This window comes from Colletes latitarsis, chromosome 12 (genome assembly GCF_051014445.1).
Source record: "Colletes latitarsis isolate SP2378_abdomen chromosome 12, iyColLati1, whole genome shotgun sequence".
NCBI lineage: Eukaryota > Metazoa > Arthropoda > Insecta > Hymenoptera > Colletidae > Colletes > Colletes latitarsis.
This window is the reverse complement of record NC_135145.1, coordinates 20,634,935-20,658,545: the sequence shown is the minus strand read 5'-3', so window position 1 is coordinate 20,658,545 and position 23,611 is coordinate 20,634,935. Positions and strand designations below refer to the sequence as shown.

At 37.9% G+C, this 23,611-nt stretch overlaps 1 protein-coding gene across 2 annotated transcripts; it reads right to left on the bottom strand.

Annotated features, from left to right (window-relative positions):
• Nucleotides 1–4,223: 4,223 nt before the first annotated feature.
• LOC143349041 (serine/threonine-protein kinase 32A) lies at nucleotides 4,224–22,915 on the bottom strand. 2 transcript variants are annotated; one of them, XM_076779904.1, is made up of 10 exons: nucleotides 22,638–22,915; nucleotides 17,390–18,255; nucleotides 14,725–14,780; nucleotides 13,785–13,956; nucleotides 11,069–11,266; nucleotides 6,292–6,381; nucleotides 6,003–6,169; nucleotides 5,451–5,731; nucleotides 4,972–5,181; nucleotides 4,224–4,909 (listed from the first exon to the last, which is right to left on the bottom strand). In XM_076779904.1, exons 2-10 carry the CDS (start codon nucleotides 17,436–17,438, stop codon nucleotides 4,744–4,746), a joined length of 1,389 nt encoding a protein of 462 aa, XP_076636019.1. In that variant the 5' UTR covers nucleotides 17,439–18,255; nucleotides 22,638–22,915; the 3' UTR covers nucleotides 4,224–4,743. The 2 variants fall into 2 exon arrangements, with proteins under 2 accessions (XP_076636019.1, XP_076636020.1); XM_076779905.1 differs by lacking the exon at nucleotides 22,638–22,915 and adding an exon at nucleotides 22,051–22,446.
• Nucleotides 22,916–23,611: the final 696 nt, after the last annotated feature.

Below are 23,611 nucleotides of genomic sequence, written 5' to 3'. Positions count from 1 at the left end.
ACGCGATTTTTATTAGCGTTGCGAAACATAAATATAATATTTCTATTAAAAATAGAGTTGCGAAAAATTTACAATAATCGCGTTTGTCTGTAGAGTTGCGAATTTCCATTTTTCGCGTTTCCTTTTCAGGGTAGTTTTGCGAATACGCGATTGTTTTTCATTGTTATTTAAAAATAGTGTCGCGAATGATCGGTTTGCACTTAGCGTTGCGAATTACTATTTTTCGCGTTTGCTTTTCAGGGTTGCGTTGCGAATAATCACCATTCGCGGTTGTTTTTATTCTTTTAAATCGCGTTTGGAATTTTTCTATTATAAATTAGGGTTGCGATCATGATTTATCGCGTTTTTATTAATTAGCGTTGCGATTCAATGCCTAAAATTTGATGCTGGCCACTACTGCACCAGGATCAAGATGCAGCTGATTCAACAAAGCCTGAAAAGGCTCAACGAAATTATTAAAATTAGTGTTGCGTATGATTGAATATGGGTGCACGCGATATAATTAATAAAACAACCCTTTGTGGTTTATTTCACGAATAATAAGCACCACTCGCGTATACTTTTATATTTTATAAATTAGTGTTGCGAAAGAAAGCCACTCACGGGTTGTTTTCTGAATTTATGAGTGGACAATTTATTCCAACTATGTAAAACATATATTTTTTTTTTTTTATATATATTTACCAATGGAAATACTGCTCGAAATTACTGTTTTATACAGGTCAAATGTTTCATCTTTCATAACTTGTAAAAATTTGTAATTTTTATGAATTTATAATTTTCATGTATTCATAGATTTCTATCACAGATTTGTGATGTATGTAAAAATGCTCTTTTATAATTAAATTGATCATAGATTGAATTCACGATTTCAATATATATCAGTAATTGTTTATTATTAGAGTTGTTCATTTTTACGGGGTATAGTAACCTTTTCGGCTGAAGTATTTATTTGTAAATAGTAGATTTTTTATAAATTTTCGGAATTCTTTGCATTGATTAAAGTTTATTCGCGATCGTTCTTTTAATTAATGGAAAATAAAGTGCTTGCATAAAAAGGGTATGCAAATTGCAATTCGATATTTCATATTGAGAATTTATTTCCGCGTACGATCGACATTTATGTTCGTTATTGCTTTTTTAGTATGAAACAAATCTTATATTCAATAGTGCAAAATATAATAATTGCAATATATACGTCTTAATTCACGCATTTAATAAAATGAAAATTCTTTAATTGTTCAAAAATTAATTTTATAATATCAATTTTACTATGATCAATGAACGTGATTTTATTTTGACATTATTATTATTTTCTCTGTGCACTAATACATTTTCATTTCAGCTACTAATCCTTTGAACAAGTTCTTTTTACAGAGTACATAAGCATCGAAGAATGAAATTGGAAGTGGTACATGGACTCGAATTTGATCGTTTTTAGGGAAACATTTGTTGCAAACAATTTTATTTATCGTCTGAATTTATGTTTTAGGTAAACATCGTGGGATCAATAGAAAATCTTCAAGAAGAAAATATCCCTTCATATTTCTTCATTTCGTATGAATTATACATATTTATTGTATGTGAGTTACATTTTAGAAATGCATCGTGGGATCGACAAAGACATCATCAGGAAGATTATATCTGCAGATTGCGTTAGAATTAAGTATAAATTACAATTACGCGATTATAAATACTTCGATTGTAAGATACGCGAGCGTACATTTATTGTAAGAACGGCGTCTTATGATTAATATTAAGTTACTTATTAGTATTTTAGTAAGTAAGGTTCATAGGTGCAGTTGCAGATTTGCACGTGGTTCATCAGTGTCTTATTAGACACCAATTCATGTCAACACATGTCAGTGTTCGTACGTGCAGTTGCACATTTCCATTTCGTTCTTAGAAAACATGTGGTGAATTGTCACGCATGTATCAACATTCTGTTAGATCATCTCTGTATCAGTCAGAGTTTGTTCGTGCAGTTGCACATTACAATTTCGTTCTTAGAAAACATGTGGTGGATTGCCACGCATGTATTTTACTAGTTTTTGGTCTCTTTTTTCGAGCAGTTCTTTCGAGAACTCTTCCTCTATTGCTAGTTTCTCTGGACGAAGATAGTTAGGATTCCTCGCCAAAGGAGGGTGGTTGGGGCGAGGTTGGGGCGGGTCTCCATTCGCAGCAACCTCCTCGTGGTGAGACCTGGGTCATTATTATTTACTATGTAATTAATAGAATTATTAATTACATAGCAAATAATATGAGCTAATGGCTGCGATCTCGTATAGTTCCACATATGTTCTTCTAAAACTATTCCATTTGTCGTAACAGTCGCGAAAGCATTTCATTGTGTACTTAGTTCTTATAAAAATTTCGATACGCTCGTCGAATGCAGATCGATTTAGGTTTGGATCACTTTCATGTTGGTTCTCTCGACATACTTAGTTTTATTTCTCACCGTGAACAGCGTTGAATTCTTATTCCACGCGAAATCAATAACGTTGAAATGGCAAGGAGGTTTTCTACAGTCCTCAGAGTCTTTGGATAGAAGCTTCCATCGAATGTATTCAGTTTGCTCTATGCTTTATTCGCAATTTTATTAATATAAGTAGTAGTAATTCTTACATAGAATTCTCTCACAATGGACACGAATGATCTACGGATCATTTTGCGGTCGGTAACGTAGATCGAGTTCGTGTTACTGACAAGGAAAGATACCGAAGCGTCAGTCGATAAATTTTATTAAATCGACGCTCGATACTTCGGTATGTTTCCTTATAAGAGTAATCTACCAATTTCGTTACAACGTTCAAGGTCTGTACACTCTTAGATCTTAGAAAACATTAGGCGGTATAATTTTCTCTTATATTTTAAGTAACAGTGGAGACTCGAAAGGAGATAGATGGAATCTAAGTTTCCATCTATCTCCTTCTCACATTTTTAGATTTCGAAATTCGGGAGATAGAAGGAATCAAAGTTCCTTCGATCTCCCTAGTTTAGTTTCGCCAAACAATTTTGATGAAACGAAAGGCTGCTGAAATTTATCAACGCAATCAAATCATTTTGAAAAAATTATTTTTAGTTGCGGGGGTCAATTACAGTCATTTTTGGTGAAGAGACATACCTTCGAAATCCTACGCGTTTTCGAGAAAAAAATTCCTTACCGAAAATCTAATCTAATGGTCCCACGAAATTTTATGCGAATCTTTAAAATGTCATAACTTCTGAACGGATTGGACGATTTTAATGTTTAAAAAAGCAATCGACGCGTATTTTAATGAAGAATATATACAAATCGCAAAAATATTCGAAAAGTTGATTTTTGACCCCAAAAAATTAGAAAAACCCCATAAGAATGGTCCAATTTTCAAATAACCATAACTCGTACAATAGTTAATATATTTCAATGAAACTTTTTTCTAAAGTAGAACCCATGGGTACCTACGAAAAAGTATTAGACAACTTTTCTGTACAGTGCCAACCAAATTTATTAAACACGAAAAACGAATTTTTAAGAAAAATCGTAGGTGCCTAAATTTTTCGGCGAAAAAAAAATTTTCAAATCGTTCCGGAAAAATTATTTTTAACTGAGGGGATTAATTACAATCATCTTTGGTGAATATACATACCTTCGAAATCCTACGCGTTTTTGAAAAAAAAATTCTTTACCCAAAATATGTGTGGCTGGATATATTTTTTCGAAATTTCATTATAACTTCTGATCGGATTGAAGGATTTCAATGTTTCAAAATGCAAACAATGCGTGTTTGTGAGCCACAGTTGAATGATAATGTTGTTCGAGTACCCCATAGAGATATGGTTTGAAAAAATCCATTGGATGTAGTGTCTATTTACTTGTATACCTCGTCTTTGGTGTTTCCCTCTGAATCTCTTTGACGAAATGGCGCCGGTGTTATCGATTATTTGGCACTCCTTGGTCAAGCACGCTCGTTTATGCCAAGTCTCCATTTACGGTTCTCGTAAACATCGATTACCACAAATCAGAGTTTTGCGAAAACGTTCGATGCTATTAGGGTCGCGTCGACTCACTGGTTGCAACCGTAAAAATAGATCTCTCTTTGATCGTAAAAGCGAAACAACAGTTATATGATTTCCTTGGTTTAAACATTTACAAAGGATATACACTTTTGCGATCGTTACGATTCGTGAATCGATTTGTTGGTCGGAAAGGGAGATGGGTCAACGAAATGTCCAACTTCGTCTTCGTGTTACAATGTTTTTCTATACTTTTCGTGATCGTTTACAAAATTACATCGTTTTTTGTGTTTGTATATCGTATTATTAAGAGTGCAATCGTTGATTCTGGGTGCATCTAACGTTACCCCAATGTTCTGCTATCCGAACAAGACATGTTTTCGCAGAGTATCCTTTTATTTATTAAACCTTTACGCAGAGCGTCTCGTGGATTAATATTATACATGTTGACAAGTAGAATATTCGCTAAAACCACAGATTTTGCAACTTTTCACCGAAAGAGAAAAAAAGAATTGGGCATAAGTAACGTAATACTTTTTTGTAGCGATTGAACAGGGAAATGATGGAATTCTATTAAATAAAAAGGGTGCAGTTGCAATTGCATTCAGTTTGTGCATTGTTCGATGTACCGTTTTAAAACACGCCAAGGGTGGAGGGTTGGATGTGAGAGGATATATTCGAGAAAAACACTTTTTGACGCTCGACTATTTGCTTTTTAGCGCAGAAAAAAAACTGTTTCGGTGGAATTTACGAGGTGGAGGGTTCCGGGCTCGCGTCGATGTAGTCGATGTCGGATGACGTTGTGGTGCTTGCGCGTTTGCTTTGCCTCGGGGACGCGTTTATGCGCGTCTTGACGTTCGTCGTCGAGACGCTAAGCCGGTTCCCGGTCCGTTGCATCGGTTGTTCCTTCGTCCTGAAATCGACAGATCGGTATATCGTCCGTTTCCAAGAAATGATCGGGCAATTTCCACTCACTTGAGTCTCTTTTCGGCACTCATCATGGCAGTGTTCAGTTCCTCTTCCCACTGTCTCTCCTTCTTTTCCATTTCCTTCCTCTCCATCTCTCGTTCGCGATTGTACACACGATATTCTGGAATGAATGCTAATCGCCTGACATCCACGCTAGGTCCGGCGCCTTCTGCATGTCCGAGTGCATCCTCCGGGATTTGTTCGACTTTCAGAGATCTGCTTGAACGATAAGTGGAACTGAGTGCTCTATCCCTCTTGTCAGTAGTCGACCAAGTCTAAGTTTCAGCAAATCGAAAGAATAAATGTCCTGGAGGGTAAAAATCGAGGAATCGTCGCCATTCTCGGTAATTGGGCACAACGTTTATAGTATTCTAGACAAACCCGAACACTTTCATCTGCTGCTCGGGTGAAAACGAAAATATAATGTACAGAAGAATGCATGCAATTTGTCGAAACGTAGACGAGAAAGTTTTCGATTTTGTTACCTTTGCTTCGCCAGACGTTTCTTCTTTTTGTGCAAGGGTTTCGTCTCGATGATCATCTCCTCGAGCTCGAACGTCGGATCGCAATTGAGATGATCCTTTGGTGGCGTGAACGCCGGCTTGATTTGCTTGTTCAGCACTTTGTCGAAGTCGAGGTCCCTTATCACGTTCACTTGTTTCAGTTCCTTCAACGTCGATACCCGAGCGCCTGGCGCCACAGTTAATAGACGGTCTAGAAGATCGAGGAACGAAGGACTCCATCCGGCAGGTCTCGGCCTTTCATCCTACAGGATCTTTCATTTATTCAGAGGACCGAGAAACTTCCGGAAGAACAGCACACGTTATAACTATTTAAAGTTATTCAAAATTAATCCGGATAGGACTCGTAAATTTCTAAAGTAATCCTGTGTTTAATGTTTCGATTAGGATAAAAACTGCATAGATACTGAGTACGGAGAGTGCTTTCTGCGAAAGAAACGTACAACTCGATAGCTAAGGAGCAGAGGTCTTTCGACGAAGATGGAAGATATAAAAAGGTTTTATCGTCAATTTTACCTGTAAAATCCGTAAAGCTTCTCTGTGCGACGTAGTGGAGTGAAGAGAATAAGGCCGTTCTCCTGCAAGAGTTTCCCAAGCAAGAATTCCCAGACTCCACCAATCCACGGCGAAACCGTAGCCAAGAACGCCGTACTCTTCGCAAGAGCACATGTAAATCTCTGGAGCTGTGTCAGAATAATTATTAATTTATTTAAAGGAATTGTAACGTTTCCTTTCGTCAAGTATTCCAAGTAATTTTCAACTTTTTATCTTTCAGACGGAGGAGCGAGTGCAATTAATTCGTTACCTATGTACGGTTTTGTTCCTGACATCGACGTCGCCAATTCGCCATTCTCCAGCACCGTTGCGATGTTGAAATCCGTCACGTGAGCGTGTCCTATGCACGACATGTACAATTTTTATTAATTTCCACGTGTTTATAAGGGGAACCAATCACGTTCGCGTAGACACAACCACGTCTACGAATTTCCACGTTCTACGTAGACGCGAAATTGATTAACTGTCAGCTGCCTATCGGTGCCGATCAACATCTGTCGAGCAATGTAAACGGAGCGTCAAAATGTCATCTGCATAGCTTCGATCAACCTCAAGTATCGAGGAGTATCCTATTATCCTTTTGGTGATCGGATCTGTTAACCTTTGACGCTCCGAAACATTGTTGACATTTCGTTGCAGCTCGTCCATGCTCGATTTATACACGGTGTTCGGCAACCCTGGGAAAAATTTTAATGGGAGATTCTAGAGGCCAAAATAAGACGAAAATCAAGAATACCAATTTGTCGATGGAGGCTTCGTTAAAAAGTTATTAACGTTCAAAGTTTCGCCCGTACTGAATTTTTTTCTCGAAAATGCGCAAGATTTCAGGGGTATGTCTATTCACCAAAAATGATTCTAATTGACCCCCTCAACTAAAAATAATTTTTTCAAAATGATTTGGAAGTTTTTAATCGCGTCGAAAAATTCCAGCAGCTACCCTCTGTCAATTTTTCTTAAAAATTCGTTTTTTAATTTTTAATATATTTGGTTGGCGCTGTATAGAAATGTTGTTTAATACTTTTTCGTAGATATCCATGAACTCTACTTCCCCTCAAAATGTTAATGAAATATATTAACTATTGTAGGAGTTATGGCTGTTTGAAAATTGGACCATTCTTATGGGGTTTTTCTCATTTTTCGGAGTCAAGAATCAACCTTTCGAATATTTTTGGAATTTCTACATATTCTCTAGCAAAATACGCGTTGTTTGCTTTTTTAAACATTAAAATCGTCCAATCTATTCAGAAGTTATGACATTTTAAAGATTCGCATGAAATTTCGTGTCACCATTAAATTAGATTTTCGGTAAAGAATTTTTTTCTCGAGAACGCTTAGGATTTCGAAGGTATGTCTCTTAATCAAAAATGATTTTAATTGAACCCCGCAAATAAAAATAATTTTTTCAAAACGATTTGAAATTTTTTTTCTTCGTCGAAAAATTTCACACCTTTTCGAATTTTTTTCTTGAAAGTGGGTAGGATTTTCAGGGTATATCTATTGACCAAAATTGATTGTAATTGACCCCTGCAACCAAAAATATTTTTTTTAGAACAATTTGAAATTTTTTTTTTCGCCGAAAAATATAGGCACCTACCCCCCCTGTCGATTTTTCTTAAAAATTCGTTTTTCATGTTTAATAAATTTGGTTCGCACTGTACAGAAAAGTTGTTTAATACTTTTTCGTAGGTATCCATCAGCTCTACCTCAGAAATAAATTTCATTGAAATTTATTAACTATTGTAGGAGTTATGGCTGTTTGAAAATTGGAGCATTCTTATGGGGTTTTTCTCATTTTTCGGAGTCAAGAATCAACCTTTCGAATATTTTTGGAATTTCTACATATTCTCTAGCAAAATACGCGTTGTTTGCTTTTTTAAACATTAAAATCGTCCAATCTATTCAGAAGTTATGACATTTTAAAGATTCGCATGAAATTTCGTGGAACCATTAGATTAGATTTTCGGTAAAGAATTTTTTTCTCGAAAACGCGTAGGATTTCGAAGGTATGTCTCTCCACCAAAAATGATTCTAATTGACCTCCGCAACTAAAAATAATTTTTTCAAAATGATTTGGAAGTTTTTAATCGCGTCGAAAAATTCCAGCAGCTACCTTCTGTCAATTTTTCTTAAAAATTCGTTTTTTAATTTTTAATATATTTGGTTGGCGCTGTACAGAAAAGTTGTTTAATACATTTTCGTAGGTATTCATGAGCTCTACCTCAGAAATAAATTTCATTGAAATATATTAACTATTGTAGGAGTTATGGCTGTTTGAAAGTTAGACCATTTTTATGGGGTTTTTCTCATTTTGCGAGGTCAGGGACCAACTTTTCGAATATTTTTGGAATTTCTACATATTCTATAGCAAAATACGCGTTGTTTGCCTTTTTAAACATTAAAATCATCCAATCCATTCAGAAGTTATGACATTTTAAAGATTCGCATGAAATTTCGTGGCACCATTAAATTAGATTTTCGGTAAAGAATTTTTTTCTCGAGAACGCTTAGGATTTCGAAGGTGTGTCTCTTAACCAAAAATGATTGTAATTGACCCCCGCAACTGAAAATAATTTTTTCAAAACGATTTGAAATTTTTTTTCTTTGTCGAAAAATTTAGACACCTACGCCCTGTTGATTTTTCTTCAAAACTAGTTTTTCATTTTTAATAAATTTGTTTGACGCTGTGCGGAAATTTTGTTTAATACTTTTTTGTATGTACCTATGAGCTTTAGTTCAGAAAAAAATTTCAATGAAATCCATTCACTATGATAGGAGTTATGGTCTAATGGTCTAATCTAATAACTTTTTAACGAAGCCTCAATCAACAAATTGGTATTCTTGATTTTCGTCTCATTTTGGTCTCTAAAATCCCCCATTAAAATTTTTCCCAAGAGTGGCCGAACACCCTGTATATTTATTTTTACTCGTACCCTAAAACTTGTCTTCTTTTTTCTCCGATTTATTAATTGCAGACGCGAGACGGTCTTATTTTTAATTTCACGGGAAGTTTGAGAGGTCTGGTTCGCGGCTGTTCGTCATAGCGGTGAAAAGGGTTACAAAACGGAGGCTTTGCGCCGTAGAAAAGATTTTACGAACAATGGAGTGTACCGTGCGAGATAAAATGCGAGAGCAGTTGCCAAGTGACACCGGTCCCCCGTAATTTTAAATGATGCAGAAGCAATTCCAAGGTTTAAACAGCTGTCGGCTGAGTGCAGCCGGAAATTAGGGTTACCCTTTCATCGGGGATCTGCATCTGGTGTAATACTTTCGTTGATCCTCCTCTTACTTTTTTTATTTCACTGTCACAAGTCATCGAAAACGTTACTTGAATACAAGCGACGTTCGTACAGATACGGTGGGCTTGTATCAACATTCGCGATCGTAATTTCGTTTCCTATAATTCGTGGTGCAAAATGCAGCAATTTATTAAACGAACCAAAGGAACTCGAGTGTTTTTGATTCCAAATGAGATTAATTTGGCTGGTGAAACTGTAGTCGTCCAGGAAGCTTGCAGGCGACATAATTTAAATTCACCAGCGAAATTGCTGAACTCGAGTGCTACAAACGTTCCGATTTTAATCAATCGGAATTACCCGGTAACGAGTTTTATCTACTTTGCTGGCTGACTTTGCAAAGGAAAACAAATATCCTTTTATGCACGCGCAATGATCGTCGAACCATCAAATTCATTTCCATAGTTGTTTCGTAAAACTTTTCTTCAGTCGTAACTCGAAAATCTTCCTTCGAACTCGTAAAAATTTCCACGTAACAGAGTTTCTCCTTTAAAAATTTCGAGTACAAAGCATAACGGACTGTTTTCTCAACCTCTCATGCTCCTTTCGATCCATCAAAGTACGTACATCATCGTACGCGAAGAAGTACGATTCCAATTCCAAAAGGAGGAATACGTTATACGGTTCGGTTTATGTTCTTGTCGAGCACGAGATCTTATAAAGCAGCCTGCTTTTCGATCGCATTTTCCGCGACCGTAAACGTCGCAGACCAATAACTTCTCCTTGCAATTCGTTTTCCTGAATTTTTGAAAAATTGATTCGCGAAGGAAGCTCTTTTAAAGCATTCGCGGTTTGTTTGCTTACGATCGGTCGTTGTTAAAACGAGCTTCGAGATAAACAATGTAGTTTCAAAGCCAAGTATCGCGAGATTCATTCTTTTCGAAGCATTTATTTTTCGTTTACTTGATCTTGGATCTTTTTTATTGCAGAACGAATATGCGGTGCATATGGTAAGCGACGCTTTATGAGATTGATAGGAGGGTCATCGGAGTCCAGGATGATCGTGTCAAAGGGTGAAAGGTGAAACTTGAATGGCCTCCAGGAGCCTCAGGGTCGAATGGAAACCGTAAAATTATTTATAGGTTGAGTCAGTCGGCTCGTCGTCAGCGCGAGGAAAGAGAGAGGAAAATTACCGGATCTGCAGCACGGTACGTCATCGGAATATAATGCGGTTCTCCATTGTAGCCGTTCTTTGACCTTTCGTGAACCTTTAAAAGCGGTTCTCCATTACATCCGGTCAATCGCCAAAACTACGAGTAACGTCGATATCTATCTGTGTTTTCATGATCGAATTTTACTTCCAGAGTTATTTTATTCAAGCCAGATCGTTTCGAGACACGTGGAACGTCCCTCTGGAATCGAGCTCGGTCGAGTTCGTCAAAAGAGAATTGTATAGAGACCGCAGAGCGTAACCCTACAACAATTCCCCAATTGCCAGGAACAGTCATGTGGCAATCTTCGTGATCACGATCCATTTTGTAGGGCCACGAGGCGTTTGATTGCTACGTTTGTTTGCTACGATGTCGAAATCGGATGTAAACGGGGAACGGTTGATATGCAAATGAGGTTAGCAAGGGCTTCCGTTCAATCGTATCGACCGATCGCAGAATTTCGGGTCTGCGTTAGGCAAGCTGACCGCAGAGTCGAGTTTTATTCACGAATAACGGATACAAGCTACAGGGTAATTCGTAGATCACCTTTCGTTTATGTTTCATTTGTAAACGTGGCACGTACCTTCCTCGTCCAGGAGGATGTTGTCGGGCTTTATGTCTCGGTGAACGATTTTGTGGCTCTGCAGATAATCGAGGGCCAACGCGATCTCTGCGACGAAAAGCAACACGCTTTTCTCCGTGAAGACGACTTCCTGCTGTATGTGGTACCTTAGGTCGCCTCCGAGGAGCAAATCGGAAACCATGAACAGGTCCTCCTCGTCTGAAACGAAAACATGTGCCTTATACAGGGTGTTCAGCCACCCCTGGGAAAAATATTAATGGGAGATTCTAGGGGCCAAAATAAGACGAAAATCAAGAATACCAAGAAGGGCCAATTACAATCATTTTTGGTGAATAGATATAACTACAAAATCCTACCCACTTTCGAGAAAAAAATTCGAGTGAGTGCTGAAAGTTTTGGGTGAAAAAAAAGACTTTCGAATCGTCTTGGAAAAATTATTTTTAGTTGCAGGGGTCAGTTGCAAGCATTTTTGGTCAACAGACATACCCCAGAAATCCTACCCACTTTCGAGAAAAAAATTGAAATGGTTCTTCGAAATTTCATGCGAATCTTTGAAACGTCATAACTTGTGAACGGATTGGACGATTTTAATGTTTAAAAAACCAAACTACGCGTATTTTAATGAAGAATATGTAGAAATTCCAAAAATATACGAAAAGTTGGTCCCTGACTTCGCAAAATGAGAAAAAACCCCATAAAAATGGTCCAATTTTCAAACAGTCATAACTCCTACAATTGTGGATATATTTTAATGAAACTTTTTTCTGAAGTAGAGCTCATGGGTACCTACAAAAAAGTATTAGACAACTTTTCTGTAGGGTGTCAAACAAAATTACTAAAAATGAATTTTTAAGAAAAATCGACAGGGGGTAGGTGCCTATATTTTTCGGCGAAAAAAAAAAATTTCAAATCGTTCTAAAAAAAATATTTTTGGTTGTAGGGGTTAATTACAATCAATTTTGGTCAATAGACATACCCCCGAATTCCTACCCACTTTCTAGAAAAAAATTCCTAATCGAAAATGTAATTTATGGCCCCAGAAATGTTGCTCGAAAAAATGCGAATCTTTAAAATGTCATTACTTTGGAACCGATTGGGGGATTTTAAAGTTTAAAAAACCAATCAACGCGTATTTTAATGAAGAATATGTAGGAATCTAAAAAATTTGGAAAAGTTCGTTTTTAACATTGTAAATTGAGAAAATTTCCATAAAAGTGGTCCAATTTTCAAATGACCATAACTCCTATCATAGTGAATGGATTTCATTGAAATTTTTTTCTGAACTAAAGCTCATGGGTACCTACAAAAAAGTATTAAACAAAATTTCCGTGCAGCGTCAAACAAATTTATTAAAAATGAAAAACTAGTTTTGAAGAAAAATCGACAGGGGGTAGGTGTCTGAATTTTTCGATGAAAAAAAAAAATTTCAAATCGTCCTGGAAAAATTCTTTTCGGTTGCAGGGGTCAATTACAATCATTTTATGTCATTACATATACCATCGAAATCCTACCCATTTACTAGAAAAAAATTCGAGAAGATGCGAAATTTTTCGACGAAGAAAAAAAATTTCAAATCGTTTTGAAAAAATTATTTTTATTTGCGGGGTTCAATTAGAATCATTTTTGGTGAAGAGACATACCCCCGAAATCTTGCGTATTTTCGAGAAAAAAATTCTTTACCGAAAATCTAATCTAATGGTTCCACGAAATTTCATGCGAATCTTTAAAATGTCATAACTTCTGAATGGATTGGTCGATTTTAATGTTTAAAAAAGCAAACGATGCGTATTTTGCTAGAGAATGTGTAGAAATTCCAAAAATACTCGAAAAGTTGATTCTTGACTCCGAAAAATGAGAAAAACCCCATAAGAATGGTCCAATATTGAAACAGCCATAACTCTTACAATTGTGGATATATTTTAATGAAACTTTTTTCTGAAGTAGAACCCATGAGTACCTACAAAAAAGTATTAGACAACTTTTCTGTAGGGTGTCAAACAAAGTTACTAAAAATGAATTTTTAAGAAAAATTGACAGGGGGTAGCTGCTGTAATTTTTCGACGCAATTAAAAGCTTCCAAATCATTTTGAAAAAATTATTTTTAGTTGCGGGGGTCAATTAGAATCATTTTTGGTGAATAGACATACCCCCGAAATCTTGCGCATTTTCGAGAGAAAAATTCAATACTCCCGGAACTTGAAACGTTAATAACTTTTTAACAAAGCGTCCATCAACAAATTGGTATTCTTGATTTTATTTTTATTTTGGCCTCTAGAATCCCCTAGTAAAATTTTTCCCAGGGTTTGCACCCTGTATTTAGGGAGTTCGATTCACCTAAAATTGTACGTCTGTTTTGCTCGCGCGTCGATCTTCGTTTCGTTGGAGTATATTTAGTAACGAGAGACTCGGTAACAAGTTCGATAAATTGGACGGTTCGGTAAATGAAGCCCGGCGGTATTGAAACATTCAGAGTATCCAACAAAGGGAACCGCATTTCATTTTCAAATGAAATTTCAAATGAAATGCGGTTAATTGAAGGAGCTGGGAAAACTGAAGGAAAATGGCCGTTGAAGCCAGAGTCGGGGGATTCGAATTGGCTGAAGGTGAACGTCTTTAACGATCGCGATGAAAGATCGATAATGACGGGGATGGAGTAGGCGCTAATCGGATCTTGGGTCTTTATCCGATTCACAGAACCCGTGAACGATCGGCTTACCTTGGAAACTGAACCACAGATTGACTAAGCACGGATGTTCGAGTCGAGAGAGGATCTCCACTTCTCGGATGACATTTTTCAACGCACCCCTTTCGACACACTCGCCCTTATGGACGTATTTCATCGCGTACATTGTTTCGGTACGATCTTGTTTCTTCCGCACTATGCACACCTATTAAGAAATAATTAATTGCTCGTTAACGAACGGGGAACGAATTACGACTAGTTGTTTCTAGCGGGGATAATTAGTCGTTGTTAAGCCGTTGCGGAGAAGGAAATTCGAGACAATGGAATATGGAAATTTTCAGATTCGAATTTGGTTTATTAAAGGTTGGGAACGAGTTACGAAATTGCACTTATTAGTCGTCTAAAGCGTGCTCAGGGCAATTTGAAAGTTATATTACATGGACATTTCTGGATCAAAGACTCGTAAATCAGAAGTACAAAATTTCAAAATTAACCTTTTAAAATTTTAATCATCTTTCGACGCTTAATAGTTGCTTCGAGCACAAGAATGGAATGACCATGCAAAGATTATTGTCTGTTTTATGAAATTATTCACGCAGTAATTCGTAAAGCTTCGAAACCTTCGAATTTAATATCCGCAATTCGATAATAATCAACGTCTCATTAGCTCTTTGGTAACGCGTTGGAGGACATAAGCGAATTACGTATTTTCAATTAATGCTGGTTCCAGTAACTTCTTCGGTTATTATTTTAGCATTATCCCGGATATTATATTCCGATTAACCCAATTCCAAATCGATTACCAAGCGAAATAATTTCAAAATCACAAATTTTGTCAGAAATGTTTACATCAATGGAGATGTGATATTATTAAGAAATTATTAAAGGTATCTAATTGCAGTGGTATTAAAGGTTGGAAAGAAAATGGGGAATTTAATTAAAATAACGCAACGTTGAAAAGTTTATTTCATACCTTGCCAAAACTTCCTTTTCCAATGGCGCGAAGAATTTGAAAGTGATCGAAATTCACTGGAACGAAAAACGATGGATTAATAAAAAAAGCTTACTTTTAATCCACGAGTCAAGCTTTCAATGCATTCGCTATCGTGTTTATTCCACATCATTCATACGCGAATGTGATTTGCAAATTGCAAAGGTTTTGTACTTAAAAATATTAAAATTTTTATGTATAGCAGTGTTTTATGGTTAAATTGAAATTAATTCGGAAGGAATTGACTGTGAATGCGTTAATGAGACCAAAATAAGACGAAAATCAAAAATACCAAGTTGTTGATGGAGGCTTCGTTAAAAAGTTATTAACAATTATATTCAAAAATTTCAAATCGTTCTGGAAAAATTATTTTCGGTTGCGGGGGTCAATTACAATCATTTTTGGTCATTACACGTACCCCCGAAATTCTACGTACTTTCGAGAAAAAAATTTCTACTCAAAAATGTAATTTATGGCCCCAAAAATGTTGCTCGAAAAAATGCGAATCTTTAAAATGTCATAACTTTGGAACGGATTGGGGGATTTTAAAGTTTAAAAATGCAATCAACGCGTATTTTAATGAAGAATATGTAGAAATTCTAAAAAATTTGGAAAAGTTCGTTTTTAACACCGTAAATTAAGGAAAATCCCATAAAAGTGGTGCAATTTTCAAATGACCATAACTCGTATCATAGTGAATGGATTTCATTGAAATTTTTTTCTGAACTAAAGCTCATGGGTACCTACAAAAAAGTATTAAACAAAATTTCCGTGCTGCGTCAAACAAATTTATTAAAAATGAAAAACTAGTTTTGAAGAAAAATCGACAGGGAGTAGGTGCCTGAATTTTTCGATAAAAAAAAAAATTTCAAATCGTTCTAAAAAAAATATTTTTGATTGCAGGGGTCAATTACAATCAATTTTGGTCAATAGATATACCCCTGAAATCCTACCCACTTTCTAGAAAAAAATTCGAGAATGTGTAAAATTTTTCGACAAAATTAAAAAATTTCAAATCGTTCTGGAAAAATTATTTTCGGTTGCGAGGCTCAATTACAATTATTTTTGGTCATTACATATACCCCCGAAATCCTGCGCATTTTCGAGAAAAAAAATTCCTTACCGAAAATCTAATCTAATGATTCCACGAGATTTCATGCGAATCTTTAAAATGTCATAACTTCTGAACGGATTGGTCGATTTTAATGTTTAAAAAAGCAAACGACGCGTATTTTGCTATAGAATATGTAGAAATTTCAAAAATATTCGAAAGGTTGATTCTTGACCCCGAAAAATGAGAAAAACCCCATGAGAATGGTCTAATTTTCAAACAGTCATAACTCCTGCAATTGTGAATGGATTTCATTGAAATTTTTTTCTGAACTAAAGCTCATGGGTATCTACAAAAAAGTATTAAACAAAATTTCCGTGCAGCATCAAACAAATTTATTAAAAATGAAAAACTAGTTTTGAAGAAAAATCAACAGGGGGTAGTTCCTAAATTTTTTGACGAAAAAAAACAATTTCAAATCGTTCTAAAAAAAATATTATTGATTGCAGGGGTCAATTACAATCAATTTTGGTCACTAGATATACCCCCGAAATCCTACCCACTTTCAAGAAAAAAATTCGAGAAGATATAAAATTTTTCGACTGGGAAAAAAAAATTTCAAATCGTTTTGGAAAAATTATTTTCAGTTTCGAGGATCGATTACAATCATTTTTGGTGAATAGACATATCCCCGAAATCTCGCGCATTTTCGAGAAAAAAATTCAGTACGGGTGAAACTTGAAACGTTAATAACTTTTTAACGAAGCCTCCATCGACAAATTGGTATTCTTGATTTTCGTCTTATTTTGTCCGCTAGAACTCCTATTAAACTTTTTCCAAGGTGTGGCCGATCACCCTGTATATATTCGTTAAGAACCATTGTGCTATCGTTTCAGTTTTTCGATACTGAGAAACGATCGAACGGTTTTTGCGTGGGCGGAGGATCGAACGCGATGGTCTCCCACAAAGGACTAATTAACAGAAACCTTAGACGCTCGCACGCGAATTCGCTGGTTAGGTAAACTAAGGGAGACTACGGACAGACGAAGTTTATCGTCGCCGATGTTGTGAAAGCCTGCTCCTAAAATCGTTTCGTCGTAGCCTGTCATCCAACGTTCTCCGATTAAATCTCGGTACACGGGTTCCTGAAATTCCGTGCAGTTCCGTGTTTTGGAAGCACGTGTACACGTTTGATAGCTTGCCTCGATCCTGAATACTTGACGTACTAAAACTAATTAGCATATCACTTGGGGGAAAACGGTCTCGACGATTTTAGCGCAGCCTCCGCGAAAGTTCGATGCAAGTGGCGCTAGATCGTGTTTATTGAAATACACGACACGGCTCGAGTAGGTCGAGAAGTCGCTATTATTCGCCTCGAACGAATCGAATTCCGATCAAACGTTCTGCGAAGCGACTTTGGAAGGTTTCGCAATTGCTGACATCGATAAAGTAACTGTCCACTAGCAAGTCGGACGGCCTCTCGACTCTTTTCAGGGCCACGCGAGGACAAAGTTTTCGAGCACGATGAATCTCGCAGCATTTACCTTGAAAGTTTACGCGTCGTTGACAGAAAGCAAATGTACCGTATTTACTCACCTTCTTCCCCGGGGGTGGGGGCGTTTCGCGTCGACTGGTTGGCACCCATTTTCTCCTCTCAATGGATTTCGATACGCGACACGAGAGACGGTGGCCAATGTAACGCGCAGCCAAGTACTTTTGTCGAGCCGTGGAAAGACAGCCACTCGGAAATCTCATACTTCCACCTCCTCGTAGTTGGATTATTCATCGGATCGACCCTCTTCCCGCCAACGATCGCGCCCTTGTTCGTCCCGTTTCGTGCTCCAGCCACTTAATCTTGTTCCTTTTTATTCGTATCCCCTGACCCGCGACTCTGGTTGTCATTAGATCGCCAATCGAAGATCGCTTTTCAGTCAAAACTTGGTACGAGTCGTTTTATCGTCTTGGATCTTTCTTCCACTTTCCTTTGATCTTTCAGTTAGCTGCTTCGCCTCGCAGCTAACATCTTAGGTTGCTTTTTCCCCAACATTCTCGAGCTTGGGTTTCCCGTCAAACTTTGACACGGTCCCTTCGCTCTTTTAAGCTACGTCTCCCGACGGATATTCGCGGTTGGTCAGAGGCGAGAGAGAAGACCCCGAAACACGGACGTTTGCTCGTTGGCCCATCGATCTCACCGGTTCCAACTGTCGGATTAATTACTGCCACGTCGATTCGCGCATTAATTAATGCTGGTTTCGTGCTGATTCACGGAATAACAGGGAACAGAAGCGCGTCTGCTCGCTGACGATGTCGAGACACGGTTGCTGGTGTTTACAATTTCTCTGTTACGGAGCAGAAATTCGTCACTGGTTGAAGAGCAAATCCAGAATCAGCTAATTGGTTAGTCCATCGTAGTCCAAGAGTTCTCGAGGCGTGGGGATCGTAGGGTGTATTCGAGAGGAAAGCTGAAACAATTCGACAATTGTATTACGCGTAGCACGAAGTGCAATTTAATTAGGTAATAATAAAATTATCTAGCGTTGAAATTGTTCAGTTGATCTTGAATGGACGAGCAAGGCGTCTCGCTGAAATGTTCGTAACCGGAAGTACGCGTCGCTTTCTTTCTGAAAGGCAATTAGCCCGAATGGGACGCTTTAAAAAAAATTCTCATTACGTAGCGCTAATTTCCTCGCAACATAATGCCCCGGCTAGTTTGTGTACGGACGCGACAAATTTCAGGAGCGATAAATTTCGTTGGTGTTCCCGCGTTTTAATGAATTCCCGTCGTATTTTAAAGGGACCCCCGGCCTTCGCTTTTTCTAGACTTTGGAGAATAATAGAGAGCGTCGTTAATCGCGGCTGTTGAATGTGCACGTACATCGCGGAGAGCAGAGGGACGAAAAGTCGGCCGCGGAAAATTCGCGTTTTACGAAGCGTACGCTTACGAATGAATTTTCAAGCGGTAGATATCGTCGACTTGTGCACTCCGTTCACGTTCCGCGTCTCTTCCGCTTCGAACGTGGCAAAAGATTAGCGTGACTTCTTCTTTTGCCCAGTATGCACGCGATCGTCGTCGATCCGAAGCTTTCCTTATCGGTGAACTTTCCTTATCTACGAGGCAGTTCGTAAAGTTAGGATTTTCCTCCGAGCAATTAACCCTTCAAGTACGTTATGTACGTACTGTGCATCGATCCGCGAGCCTTCGTTGGTCGTCGACGCATAATCGTGTATTCGTATGTTTATGAATCCCTAAGTAATTGTAAATATGAAAATTCGATTCTCTCGCAACGACAAATAATTACTTTGGTTATTCGAGCTGATTATTACGGTAACAGACAGTTTAACATTAATGTTTGTTTCACCTCTTAACGCTCCTATTTTTCGGGGTAACCAAGAATGATCAGTTTTCTGTATTAGATTTGTTACAACGTTGTATCTAAGGTATAATTTGAAGGAAAACAAATATCATCCCTTAAACGTTGGATTAAACAAATATCGTTTTTCAAAGCAGTCAGACTCGTGCATGAACGTTAAGGGGTTTGTCCTGGTCAATTTAGAATAAGTTGCGTAGGTTCTCGTGTTTTTTCGTATCGAACATTGCACTTAACCTGTTCCGTTGCAACGACACCCCATAGTCGATGCAATTTCTATTGCTCGTCCGTTCGAATATTAATATGTAATCGCGTTTCGCGAAGGTTTGCGTTCATTGTACCTACGAGCGTAGCTTTATTGACCATCGTGTGTTACAGCTGTCCGTCGATACACGAACGTAGACTTTATTTTCGTTTCTCGGGCGGGCGAAACGTGTGTGCTTCGTTGGGATCGCAATAAACCGACCGCGGGATCGATAAAGCAAGGGACAGAAGAAAACGCGTTATGATTTCTTATCGCGAGCTCTTTCAGAGAGGGAACGTCGATCGTAACTTCGATCGTATTATCTTTCCTTCTGTGTTTAGCTTTGATTTCCCAACAATACGTTTAAGACGATTTTCTACGTACATTTCTAGAATACAAAATGTGTCGCGATTTTTCATCATAGAAATGCATTCGCGTTATCGTCGTTCGGTGATCTAAACGAGGGCTGAAAATTTACGAGAAACCCTTTCAAAAAGCCTCTTCGCTTCGAGCTCTTCGGAATGGACTTTTTTTTTCTCCGCTGGCGCGTAAACCAAACTCATTCTCTCCGATGAAAAGTACGCCTTTCACGGGGTACTGAAACAGACTAGGGTAACTGTATGTTCGGCTACTGGTGTTAGGAACTTTAAAAAGTGATCGTACACGTCAAAATAAAACGAAATTGCGTTTCGTAATAAAAAAATATTCCGTTTAATCCTTCCTTTGTTACGGAACTTGGAGAAAAAGTTTATTTAACTTTCCTCGTGATAAATACTATACAGAGACGAAGTAAATGGCTACCAGGTCTGATTGGTTATGGTATAATCTCTTTCGTACGAGCGTTCACCTTTTTCAGTCTCTGGGAAGGAGATTGTACCGTTACTAGTCGGACTCGCCAGTTAATTTTTCCTCCCTGCACAAATTCAAATCGTAAATGCTTGCATTGCAACGATACGTTTCATCGAAAATTGATTTGTTTTAAGCACCGACGGGTATACGTAACCCCCTCTTTCCTACAAGATGGCCACTTTGTACGTTTCTTCTAAAAATAGGCGAACACTTGGCGGGACAAAAAGGGTAACTACATACCTACGGAAACAGAGTCAAGTGAATCGTCGTTACTCTTTTGTCCCGCCTCAAACCCTGAAACAATGCTATATACAGGGTGTTCGGCCACCCCTGGGAAAAATTTTAATGGCAGATTGTAGGATGGAAGCCAAAATAAGACGAAAATCAAAAATACCAATTTCTTGATGGAGGCCTTGTTAAAAAGTTATTCACAATTAAATTCAAAAATTTCAAATCGTCCTGGAAAAAATATTTTCGATTGCGGGGGTCAATTACAAGCATTTTTTGTCATTACACATACTCCTGAAATCCTACGCAGTTTCGAGAAAAAAATTCGAGAAAGTGAAATTTTTCGACGAAAAAAAAAAAATTTCAAATCGTTTTGAAAAAATTATTTTCGGTTGCGGGGATTAATTACAATCATTTTTGGTGAATAGACATAGCCTCGAAATCTTGCGCATTTTCGAGAAAAAAATTCAAATAGATGGACAAATTGCCGTTCTACAGCCGCAACTTCGAACGTTAATAACTTTTTAACGAAGCCTCCATCGACAAATTGATATTCTTGATTTTCGTCTTATTTTGGCCTCTAGAATCCCCCATTAAAATTTTTCCCAGGGGTTTCGACTAGTTTCCCCTATTTCACGGATACACAGGCGTATTTGAATTCAACCCCTTAACGCTCATATTTAACCAAGAATGATCAGTTTTCTTTATTGGATTCGTTTCTAAAAATGTGGTTTTTGCTACTTACAATGTTGTATCCAACGTATAATTTGAAAGAGAACAAATATTATCATCCCTTAAACCATTAGATTAAACAAATATCGTTTTTCAAAGCAGTCAGACTCAGGTATGAACGTTAAGGGGTTAAGGACGAGTACAGACTAATTATATAAATTGTAATACGTGATGCTATTTGTCACGCGTTTACTTGTCGAGAAAATTAAGTATATCGATCTTTTAAAATACAAAACAGGAACAAAATAAACTGTATTCGACATGGCTGCACACTATTATTATCGATAATAATTATTATACCAGAATCTACTGATAAACTAAATCAATTTAACGAGATAAATCTTATGCAATATATTCTTGTACGTGTATTATGGAAAATAATTATGCTTTTAATCTGACAATTAATTTCTAGCAAGGTTTCATATTTTTATCATCGTTTTATTAATATGCACACGCATATACATACACGGTCCAGTGATAATCGATCGTTTTCGTTAATTACATTCGTTTTAAAATACATATTTACGAGGATAAAATTTGCAAATCTGTACAAAAGGAGTCGACAATTGTTATCGCTAACCAGTGTTTAATTTTGTCTTTATTTAATCGGAATATGGAATTAACGTTCATAAAATCGTGTAGCTATTTCCCTTTCGTTTATACCAGTGTCCAACCAGACAAGCTCGTTATTACACGTCCGTACTTTTTGTTTCGATAATATTGCATAAGTAATTCTTTGATAACATTAAACGTGTAACGCGTACGTGGGAATTGCACGGCGGAATATGAAAAATGCTTGAGGCGAGGGTAACTTTATCGGGGTTGATTTCACTTACGAGTTTCCATGCGCACGTGTTCCGAAATCGAACGAGTCGTCGATCCGTCGAATGGCGAACAGAAACAGAAATCGCGATTACAACCAGAATATTTTGTAACCGAATTCTCGCTGACTGACAAATAAACCTTCCGAGTACCCTAGGAATCGTATGCACACATGATACCACGTAGCGTGAATTGAATTTTGTACGTAGCCAGCGGCAGTGTTAACGATTCGCATCATTAACTCGCACGGGAAGTTTATTCGAGCAGAAGCGTTGCTGCTTTACAAGCTTTCGCCAATAGAAATTTTATTCGTTATCAAATATTGGACTTTCCCGACAAGTTCTGATTAAATGAATTTCATTGACAAGTTTATTAAACTCGGACGTTTCGAGTTTTTTAATTCTTCGAGAGATTTATTAGGAGATTCAACTACCGTAACTTTGCGAAAATGAGTCGTGCATGAATCTTCCTGGGTTTTCTCTAATCATTTAGCGGTATTTCTACAGTTATATGATTATATCGAAATGGAAACCAGGTGTTCATAAAACTGTCGATGGAAATAGCGTTAATTTCTGGTTTCACTAGATCCTTTCCTCCTCACCGATTGTTCCGCGCGCTCCGATGATCGAACGTGTCCGATCGCTTCTGGTCGGCTTGCTCGATCGCTCCGTACGCGAGAAGAGCAAAGGGGAGCAATGTCAACAACAGTGACGCGCACAAGGGTTTCACCTTTTTAAAACGAACGTCAACGAACGTACGCGACGACGTCCAAATGACAATTAAAAGGATCGTCGACGAATCAGGACGTAGTTTCGCGCGCGAAAACCGCCGGATGTTCGTGTTGCCGCGGTCGCGATCGCCGCACGAGTGCCGACGTTCCTCGGTTCAACGAAACGACGCGACGCCGCGACGCTCGTGCTCGAGTACGTGGATCTACGTGGCGTCTGCGCCGCGACGCCTCCGTCGGTGGCTGCGTTTAGCCCGTCCCGTGTGCAACCGACGCGACGCGAGTGTTTTAAAGTCCCTGACGAACCCTGACTCAACCTAGAAACCTATAAATCGCCGAAGAAAGGTCGCATCATCGATCATTATATATTTTCTCTAGGAATTTCCTCTCGAATCAAGTTTTCTTAAATCGCTGCGAAGTTAAAGCGCCCCAGTTCGTTCTTAATCCGACGAGTTGTTCCCCTCGTTAGTTTGTAAGTTTCCGTCTTTCGGTTCGTTTTTTTCTTACGTCGAATTGCACCGGTTTTTCTTAGCATCTTCCTCATCAGAAGTTTGCAAATGAACGCTGTTCTCGCGTTGCTTTGTACAATTAGAAATAAGACACGCGGAAAGTTCATTGTCCTCGACTTTGCCAACCGTAACCCTTGGACGACAGGTGACAGTCGTAATCGATTTCTAGAACCCACTGCGATTCCAGGTGACCCGCGACTCTTTGTCTCGTGCCAAGAAATATTACTTTGGCCAAACAGTTCGTCAGACGATACGTTTTCCGTCAGTTTACAGAACTTTAGACTTTCGAAATCGATTACTTTGTATGAAAGATAATATCAAAGTCTCTACGGACATCGG